At 34.3% G+C, this 11,398-nt stretch overlaps 1 protein-coding gene across 1 annotated transcript in view; it reads right to left on the bottom strand.

The window, feature by feature from the left end:
- LOC107744257 (sarcosine dehydrogenase, mitochondrial-like) overlaps positions 1-11,398 on the bottom strand; it is a gene marked incomplete at its 5' end in the record, with an annotated part of 67,154 nt that overhangs the window by 18,196 nt on the left and 37,560 nt on the right. The window contains 1 exon segment of the mRNA XM_016557794.1: positions 1,127-1,220. Within this exon segment, the coding sequence (XP_016413280.1) occupies positions 1,127-1,220 (94 nt within the window).

Here is an 11,398-nt window from a genome sequence, read left to right as displayed (position 1 = left end):
ACTGAATCCATATTTTTCATATGTTTTATATACTGTATCCACTTAAATTAATTAAACTCTGACACAGTTTGAGATAAATGTATCAAACCAACTGTAAAATATTCAGAATATTATTCCCTATACTGCACAAGGCTTGTTTTTCTGATTATGCCTTTATTGTTTTTATATACAGTACTGAATCCATATTTTTCATGTTTTATATACTGTATCCACTTAAATTAATTAAACTCTGACACAAACTCTGACATATATATATTATACACACTTACATACACACAAAGAAAAAAAAAGTCTAGAATAAATCTACTGCAATATAATGTCTAATGTATGCATAAATAACACATTTAGTATAATGATTCTATTAACTGCATAAACTACAAACATTTTAAAATGTTTTTTTTTTCACTGCTTTTCTTGAAATACACAGTTATAAATTACCACCTTCCAAGGTGTGAAAGAGGAAGAAAGTGATGGAGTGAGCAGGGATAAAAGAGGATGACATCAGCCATCAGCCAATAGAGCTGTGTGTCTATGTTAGTCACAAGAGTGGAAGTAGACCATCTGTCTGACGTGCATAAACACACACACACACACACACACACACACACACACACAGAAAGTGTCAATTAGACTGACAGACATTTTGGGCAGTGGAAAAATGAAAAAAAAAAACGTTTTATTAAATAATAAATTATTTATTTTTTAAATAAATAAAATTAATAAATAAATTAATTAATGAAAATGACAAAATCATATCTTCCGGTTCTGGGTGCTGACTGGTCAATAGAGCGTTTCAGAAAAAATTTACAATGCATTAAGTTTTATTATGAAACATCTGCTCATCTAGCTGCAATATACAGCATCACTGTGCATATGCATAAATCAGCACACATCTCCTCAATAAGAGGCATGATTTGAACTATCTTTCATGTCTATGACATATGGTGTGGGGTGAGTTATGAGCTGAATTTTGGGCTGGAAAAATAACAAAGCTTGATGAATAATAATAGTGATGCTTTCCTGAAGCGAGCGCCACTAATTAGAGCATATGCAAATGAGTCTGAGAGAGTCTGACAGAGCTGGAACTGCACAAAGATGGACGGCAGGGAGAAACAGAGAGCGTTACCTTGTGTCCAGCAGCGTTCACTATCTTGTGTGTGGAGAAGGGAAACGCATCGTTGCTGAGGTCAGAGTTCAGCACTTCCTGCAGCAGCTCACGGCTGTCAACACACAAATCACACACTTCACCGTCAGTTCACTGAAAACTAGCCCTGTACAGTCAGCATAGAACCATACCAACAAAATCAATACCTCATAAATCAGCATCAGCTTTATGAGTTTTAAAAGTTAGTAAACGTCTTGCTTTCCTAATTTAATCATTTAATTTAAAAATGTATTTTAAATTGTATTCATATATTTAAATGGTATTCATGTTATAAATAAAATAAAATAAAATAAATAAAATAATTAGTGAAATTAGAATGAATACAATGGCCCCAAAGTAAAGGGACATTTAATTTGCACTTAAAGTGTATTAATACTTAAAAAATACATCAAATCAAGTGGCATTTGTTTCAAAGAAAAGCACACATTTCAAGCAATGCATTTCACAAAAGTGGTTTAAAATCATAAAACTTCAAATTAATTTAAAATAGTATTTTAAAGTAACATTTAATTTTAGAATAAAAAATGAAATAATAAAGAAAAACAGATTCATAATTTGTAAAATCAACATAAATACAGTGGCTCGAAAAGTACTTGGACACTTAATTCACACTTAAAATGCATTAATACATAAATCTTAAATTCACGTGACATTTAATTTGAAGAGAAGAACACTAAGAAAAAAATTTCACAAACGAGGTTTAAGTAAAAAAAAAATTAGAACTTTTAACATTTTTATTTTAAAATAGTATTAACTTATGGAGGGCCAAATTACTCAATTAAATCATTAAATAAATATTGAAATATATAAATAAATCATTAAATACATAATTAAATACATACATAAATATTCATTCCCTCCATATTTTATTTTACCCTGAAAAAAAATAAAAATAAATAAAAATATATATACAGTAATATTTTGAAAATATTTACATGGATTTACATGTATATATTTATATTTTATATATTATATAAAAATACATTTAATATATAAACATACAATTTTTCTTAATTATATACATGCATGTGTGTGTATTTATATATACATAATAAATATACCTAGTACACACATATATTATGTAAACAAAAACTTTTATTTTGGATGCAATTAACAGGGTTCTTACACATTTTTACCAATAAATTTCCATGACTTATGAGACAATATTCATGACCTAATGTTTCATTATTTTACAATAAGAATAAAAATCTGTTCAAATTATCATTGCATATGTTAACTAAAATTAATGACTATTAATGCTACTTGTTTGCTTTCTTGTTTTAGTAATAAGTACAAGCTGCAACTGCGCCAGACGTTACTCCACACAGAGAACATATCACATCACTGAATATTATCATTTATTTAACTCAGTTAAACGCAGGATCTGAATTTCGTTTTGGAAACTTTTCTCTTTCGCAACCGTTTACATTCACTTAAGAAAAAACTGACAGTGCTTATGAGGATATTTTTACGAGGCTATTTCAGCCCCGACTTATTTACAGCTTCGGGACAATTTTCACGTCATAGCTCAGATGCGGGCCGGGCATCGGGTTTGTTTTAGGCTTCCTCCTTATTTTTATATTTTAGATATCCATAAATTATTATAGTGATGAAAAGGTTTTGCCGCGCTGGTGGAAACAACATGATGCTACAGCGACTGTCAAGAGCGGCTCGACGATGTTTAGTGTCCAGCAGCAGTGAGTGCTGGAAGAGTTCCACGTTAAAACGCATGCAATGAAGCTTGCTGCAAAACCCCAGCAAGTAATTATCATGATGAATATTTTGGGGCCAGGGGAAATAAAATATTCTCTGAGTTTTGGTTCATTTTTGTGAAGCGCTCCTGCTCAAGACCGAGGCGGCAGAAAGCGCATCCTGTTTGTTTTCTAAAAAAGCACAAGGTATTCTTGTGATATGCTTTTTTAAGTATTTTATATATAGATTTTATTTTAGTCAAGTGGTGATGATTTGAGAAAGCTAAATTGATCAAACATAGGCTATGATTAACTCACCGTCTGCCTCTGGTTCCAAACATATTTCTAAATTAACTTAATAAAGAAACGAAAATAAATATAACCACATTGCCATTAAAAACTAAACTGAACTATTTTAATGGCTACAAAAGCAGCTGTGTAATTGAGGAAGAGAGAAAAAAGACACGGTCTCCAGTTGGACTCAAGAGAATTCTGATAAGCTGTTGGACAAGGGCCGGACAAGGGCATATGTTTGAGGCCCGTGCAGGGTTCTACTGAGCTTGTTTGGTACCAAACTCAATTTGGTACTTGCAAGGCGGCTTTATATATGCACGCGCGTGCTTTGGATGTGACTGCGCACCGCTTCTGGAGCGCGCAAGTACCGAATGGCTTAAAAATACGTGCAAATAAATAATACTTTTTTGTAACAGTGCAACAATGACCCGATTAGGCAAGTGACAATTCTGTCAACTGTAGGCTACCGAAACGCGAGCGAAAGTCTTGTATCGCAGCGTGCAGCGGCTCTTGTAGCGCAGACAAGATGCGCCAATGTAAAGTCAAAAGAGAAGATGCGGTACAGCTGAATCACTCGCACTGTTTTCAAATGACTGATTTGATCTGATAGTTACGGTGGCCGAGAAGTGCAAAGCAAATCACAATTCTGAAAACAAAATAACAAATTACAAACGCAAATGCAAGTCTAAAAAACAAAATAACAATTTAGAAAACACAATGACAAATTCGAAAACAAAATCTCGAGACTGAGACAGCTATGAACTCGGCAGAGCTTCCCTCTGGATCCGTCCATTAATTATAGCAGGACAAGATATCCCTTATTTCTCGGCGTGAGAGCGGGTTGAAATGCGTGTGTCTCACGGTGAATGCGTGAGATTTGAGAGCCCTGCTGATCTGATCTGATCTTCTGTGTGGATTTATTTACTCATCAAACCTACATGCTATAGGCTATTGAATAAATGTGTGAATATCCATCATTTTAAAGTCAAAAGCTGTGGGAATGAGTAAAACTATGCGATATATATGCGCAATCCCGCACCAAAATTCAGGACCTGATTAAACATAATTCTATTATACAGAGTTTTGTGAAATAGATTTCCATGACTTTTCCAAAACTTTCTGGGTTTATTTATTTTTCCAAAACTTTTCCAGGCCTGGAAATTGCCATTTTAAAATTCCATGACTTTTCCAGGTTTTTCATGACTGTACGAACCCTGGATTAATCGCTTATCTTGAATATATTTAAGATATAAACATCACATATTTTTCTTAAATATATACATGCATGTGTGTGTATTTATATATATATAATAAATATACACAGTACACACGCATATATTATGTAAACAAAACTTTTATTTTGGATGCGATTAATCACAATTAATCGTTTGACAGCACTATTACACACACACACACACACACACACACACACACACATATATATATATATATACACATACATACATACATACATACACATATATACAAACACACACACAAAGTAGTTGGACACTTAAGCCACACTTAAAATGTATTAAATGTCATTGCATGATATAAAAATATCAAACCAAGTGGCCTTACTATAGAGAAAAGAGCACTTTAAGCAACAAATTAATATAAGAGCCTTGATTATTATATATTCTTTATGGAATGCAGGAAAATGGCTTTGTGTCACCATTAAACTCTCTCCATTTCATCAGGTCATCCATCAGTCTCTCCTTCCTATTCTCTCTCTCCACCACTGCTCCGCTCCATAAGTTCTTTCTATTTTGGACCTGCAGCCCTTGTCTGACCAGCGCTTTCCCTGCGACTGTGTGTGTGTGTGTGTGTGTGTGGGTGGGTGTGATGGACTTGTTCTAGCTGCACCATTTGGGGTGACAGGAACAGCTTGGCCTGTTTTGCATTAGCATGTGTGTAAACAAAAGCAGAAGGAGGCCTCAAGAACAAGAGTGTGTTGGGCTTCATGCTACATGTATCTAACAGTACGGTTATCCTGCAGCAACAGCCACAGAGAGGAACACGACATCTGTGTGGGCAGAGAGAAGAGAGGAAAAAACAGTTTAGAAAGGTGATGGAGGAGAGAGATGTGATGTATGAGGATGGAAATGATGAAGGTGGAATGCCATGGTTTTGAAGCAGCGCATCATTTGTGTGTGTGTAGACGTGTGTGTGTGTGTGTGTGTGTGTGAGAGAGTGTGTGGACAGCTTTGGTGTGATTAAGGGAAGACTCCTCCCCTCCACCCACTCAAACATCACTCTGTTCACTGAAGCAAAGAGGCCAACAAACACTCTAATTATACAGTGTGTGTGTGTGTGAATCTAATTAGGCACTCTGCCTCTCCTTTAGCGGTGTCAGTTAAGCAAGGATCAGATATAGTCTTAATGAAATCACTTTTCACCACAGAGCACAAATGAGGAGAAATAGAGCGAGGCGCTCAACCAAAACGCTCTGAAAATCATGACGTGCATAACATTTACTAATGTCTCCTGAAAGAAATATATTTGTGTGTGAGGTAAGGTTACATTAAAATGAAGAAATTAATATTCAACTACAGAATATAACAGTTTTAAATATATTCCTACACACACACACACACACATATAATATATACACAAACACACACACAATATACACACACAAACACACACACACACACACGCACACATAATGTGTATATATAGTGTTGGGGGTAACACATTACAAGTAACGCGAGTTACGTCATTAGATTACTTTTTTCAAATAAGTAACGCAAGTTAATTGCTTTCCTATTCATTCACTGACACCTTTCCTGTCTCCATGTTGAGAGAAATTTGGAGTAAGTGCTGAGACAGAGGCTTTTTCATCAGCCTGACGCTTAATCATCTCACACTTGGTGTGAAAGGGCCTTTACAGTCCCAAAAATATAACTTTTGGGTTTTTCTGTTTCCTGTTAAACTTTTGGGTCTTTCCATAAAAACTAAGTTATTCAATTAGTTACTTTTGTATGGAGTAACGCAATATTGTAATGCATTAGTTTTAAAAGTAACTTATTTATATATACAGTGCGTGCAGAATTATTAGGCAAGTTGATATTTTGGTCATATTTTTTCCCCAAGCACATTTTTCCAATTCCAAACCACATCAATCTTAACTACTATTGATTTTGTATTTAATCATTTATAAGCGATATTATAATATAGTGATATTTGTCCATGAAGGCTGGAAGTGAAAAACTTATATTCAGGTGTGCATAATTATTAGGCATGTTTCATTTTACAGATAAAATGAGCCAAAAAAGAAATTTCGCTGCCCAATGGTCATGCCTTGACTTTGCAAATTCTATTATTGCATTAGTGTTGCATTCTTCTCATGGGCATTTAATAATTTTTGACTTTAGTTTGAGTTAAATCTCTTTTTTGGCTCATTTTGCATGTATGTATATGCATATGTACATATATATATATACATACAGTATATATATATATATATATATATATGTATGTGTGTGTGTGTGTTAAATTGATTGCACGTGATAGTCAAGACATTTATAATGCTACAAAATATTTCTATTTCAAATAAAATTTCTAATCATCAAAATAATTCTAGAAAGTAAATGTATCAGTTGTCACTGTTTTAAAAATTAATAACTGATAATAACTGATAAGCAAATAATCAGCATATTACACTGAAGCATATTTCTAAAGGGTCATGTGACACTAAAGACTGGAGTAATGGTGCTGAAAATTCAGTTTACATTTAAAAAATCTTACCAACTCTAAATATGTAATATTACAGTAGGACAAGCAAAATGCTATATATATATATATATATAAAATGTTATCATTACTATTATTATTATTAAAATGCCAAATCATTACATTTGTTTTCCTGTTTTTCTCCATCTTGCAAATGTCTGGTGTCAATTCAATAATCACGCTTTTGCCAGTGAGAGGGAGAGACCAGAAATAGATGAAACCACTGCACCAGCCACGCCGCTATTAGCCCTATTTACCTGAGCGAAAGCATTCAGTAATGAGGAGATGTGATGCACAAAACAAACAAGCTAATAGCAATTTCATAGCAAGCCTCAATTAAATGGGTAGTTCACAAAATCTGTCATCATTTACACTTCTTCATGACGCTCCAAACCTGTAACTGTCTTACTTTCATAGAACACAAAAAGAGACATTTAGAAGAATGTTCAAGCTGCTCTCTTCCATACAATGAAAGTGGATGGGGACCAAAAGCTATAACATAAAAAAGACAAAAATAAAAGTAATCCATGTGGCTTGTGCACTATATTCTAAGTGTTCTGGAGACCTACAGAAGTTTTGCATGAGGAACAGACTAAAATTGAAGTTGCACCTCGAAATTCTTTATTGAATTTCATTGTTTGTAAAATGCAACAGCTTGGACATTCTGCTATAAATAACTCCTTTTGTGTTCCAGAGTAGAAAGACAGACATACGGGTGAATACATGAATTTTAATTTTTGTGTGAACTGTTCATTAAAATTTTCTTTGTAGGAAACAACAAAATCTGGCTGCTTTGACTGATAAAACATCCTAATATGATATTCATCTGCTGATTCCATCTCATGAGTTCACTGCTAATCATCACCCTTCAGTCAAGCACACTGTGTCTTCAGTACGTTACAGAAACGCAGCTGTGGAAGCATATCTCTAGATGAAGGCAAAGCATATATTCACACTGCAGGAGTCAACATAACTGTCTGTAACACACTGTTGCTTGCTCTGCTAACGCTGCATAAATCTCACTCCCTTATGACACCGGGATCATTTCAATATGCAGTCCCTCAGACACAATGTGGCTCATAACATCTTTACCCGAATACACTGCATCCTATGAGCTGGCGGGGCTACTGTCACCCCTAAATAACATCTAGACATCACAAACCGCCTGATTTATGCTAGGAGAACAAGTTCCTGAATCAACATCCTTTGTTGTTTCAGAAATGTTGAGCCTGGAATATGTCGTACTTCAGTAAATAACATTCGAATTCAACCATTACCAAGAGAATGAATCCACATCATTTCAGAAAATACATAACTTACATTGAACCAGAGTTTAGAGTGCTTTTTTTTGGTTGTTGATTTAAGCTCAATTACAGGTAAACCTTACCACAAAAGTTAAAGCAAAAATCTGGGTTCCAGTGAGGTACTTACAATGGAAATGCCTACAGTATTATAGTTTATTAAAGAAAAAAAAGAAAAAAGTAAACTAACTCAAATAACTAAAAACCAAAGTTTTAAAAAACTTTTTATTTTAGCTAGCCACCAAGGCAAAATTTATATTTATTTTGTTGACAAACTAAAATAACTAAAACTATTAAAAAAAATACATTATTAGAATGCAAATTAGAATGTGTCCTGTTTAATTTTATTAGTAAAAAAAATTACTACCATAAATTTGTACCATGATTTACAGAAGACACCCACTCAAGTCATTCAGTTTAACAATAGTTCATATTACAAAAACTCTTGTCAGCCATAAAGAACCAAAATCATTAAATCACATTAAAAGACTGATCCTTTAAACCACTAGGTTTTACCTATTTGTCAGCTAAACGTTTTAATTGTTTAAAATAGAATACAATTTAGTATAATCACTTATTCTTTATATATTTTAATAAGTACAGGTCAGAATAAGTATGCGGTTTCATTTTTACATAAATATTTGTGTTACGCTGAATGACGATGAAACATTATTTCACGCATATTTTGACATTTTATTTTCACAAAAGTTATTTGAAACTTTAAAGTAGACACTTTACTTGCATTTAATATGCATTTTGTGTATATACAATCACTTTTGTAAATTTAATTTGAGGCAGACACTAAAATGGTACGTCTTGTCTTTGACCTATAGACATATAAAAAATGTTTTGCAAAAATTCACATGAAAATGGGAAATACATAAACTAATTCAAAATAAGAAATCTATTCTATCTCAGTGATAATAAAATAACTCTGCTTTAAAGTGTGCTTATAATGTTAATCAAGTGTTTTTGCATCACAAATAATTTATTCATAATTTAAGTGATTTACACTGTAAAGAGATTGCTGTAAATTTTACAGTAACCTACTGGCAGCTGGATGCCAGTAAGTTACTGTAAAAATGGTTACAGTATTATTACTGTGTTTTCATTTACAGTACTATAATGTGCTTAGGTTTTGCAATTTTTTGCATTCCATATATTGCATTTTAATATTCAAAGCTATATTGAATTTTTTTCATGACAAAAAACCTATAAAATTCATGTTAAAAATTGAACTTTTATCAGAATTAAAGTGCGTGCTTTTTATAAAATCAGCTTCACATTTCTGCTTTTAAATGCTACAAAAGTCACTTTCTCACCATAACCCTGCACTGAACCCAGAATATTCCTCTAAGAAGACATGACGACATTTAAGGTAAGTGAACAAAGCGAGCAGTTGATTCTCACTGGATTTTAAGGTGCGCTGTGTGAATCTCTTGAGAGTGAACATTTGGAAAGATGACCAGGAGATCAGACGGAGAAGCCGAGGAGCTGATAGTAGCTAGTGTTCATTAGAAACCCTGCTATTTCATTAGGATGTGACGGAGCAGAGCTGACAGGAACCACGGCCCTCTCCTAAACCATGAAGAGTACAGTGCAGGAGATGAGGATGAACAGGGAGATTTCACAAAGCTGCTCACTCTTTCATCTAGCTTTCATCTGAACATAAGAGGAGAAGAACTGAAGGACACAGACGAAGGACACACTGTCGTGATGAGCGAAGCAGAAGTGTTTTAAAGGGCTCATATAATGAAAAAATCTTTCTGAACTACTTTCAGAACTCTGAGTCAAAAAGCCCTTTATTTGATACAAAGGCGCAAAAAACCACTCATTCTGAGAGACTATCTGGATAAAAGTCAGCAGACAGGGATAAAAACAAACTAAAAGTCAATCTCATGCTTTTAAGAGCATCAGGCACTGGTAAAGAGTTACTATAATATAATACAGAGATATACTATGATATAATAGTCAATAGAGATAGGGGTATTTTGCTCAGGCTACAGCATCTACCAGCGGGGGTTAATCTCTGATCCTAACTGGTCATATCTCGATGTCTTGGTTGTTGTCAATTTCACACGTAAAAAAAGCATTTACATGAGAGTCAAGGTACAACAACAAAATGGCCTATTAGATTCTAATGCAAAAAAAAAAGTAAAAAATAATCACCAACTGTAAATTATAGACAAATTACAAAATGTGTGATGCAGTAAAACTTATTAACATTAAAAGTGGACTTTAAATAATACAAATAAAATAAAATAAAAAAATAATCCCTTTAATATAAAAGAACAGTATGAAAAGTGAAAACAAAAAAAATACGATATTTGACTAACTAATTTAAATTAAATCACATCAGTAATATGTGACAGTTATACTGTTAATTAAATTAAATTAAATTAATAAAGCAAACTGTCACACTTAGCCTATGGCGCGGAGCGAGGAACGAGGAGAACAGGAGTACACGAAAAACAATAGTCTTTTAATTAAAAATATCCAGGAAGTAACACTTGGCAGACAGGAACACGGGAAACACAGGGGTTGACGTTCAATCTCGGACAAGGACAGACAGCACAGACTCGAACTTAAATGCAAGGGATAATTAACAAACACGGGTGTACTGAATGACTAATTAACTGGGAAGCGGAACACATGGGGAAGAAACTGGGTCACAGAGCACAACAAACAGTCCAGGGGACACGCGGTGTTGAGGCTGGCGTCATAGAACGCGCAGAGTGCGTCGTCCGGATAGGTGGTGAGATGGGCCACCGCCTGAAACAGTCTGGTATGACCCTCGAGCGAATTTTCCCCCTGCTCCAGCAGGAGGAGGATGAATTCGGGGCGAAGGAGGGGATCCATAGGGGCACACAACGGAAACAAAAACACTGAGAGAAAAAACACGGAAAACAAACGGAGGAGAAAACACGGAGGTAACTGTTTTGGTCCGAGATTCTGTCACACTTAGCCTATGGCGCGGAGCGAGGAACGAGGAGAACAGGAGTACACGAACAACAATAGTCTTTTAATTCAAAATATCCAGGAAGTAACACTTGGCAGACGGGAACACAGGAAACACAGGGGTTGACGTTCAATCTCGGAAATTAAAGCATGTCAACATATTCTGTTACACCAAATACACCAAATAATGATCTTTATAAAAGCATCATATGACCCCTTTAATCTCCTAATTAATATCCTTTCCTAATTACACC

The sequence above is a fragment of the Sinocyclocheilus rhinocerous genome, unplaced genomic scaffold (assembly GCF_001515625.1).
Source record: "Sinocyclocheilus rhinocerous isolate Xijiao unplaced genomic scaffold, SAMN03320098_v1.1 scaffold317, whole genome shotgun sequence".
NCBI classification, from domain to species: domain Eukaryota; kingdom Metazoa; phylum Chordata; class Actinopteri; order Cypriniformes; family Cyprinidae; genus Sinocyclocheilus; species Sinocyclocheilus rhinocerous.
This window is presented reverse-complemented; position numbering and strand designations above follow the sequence as displayed.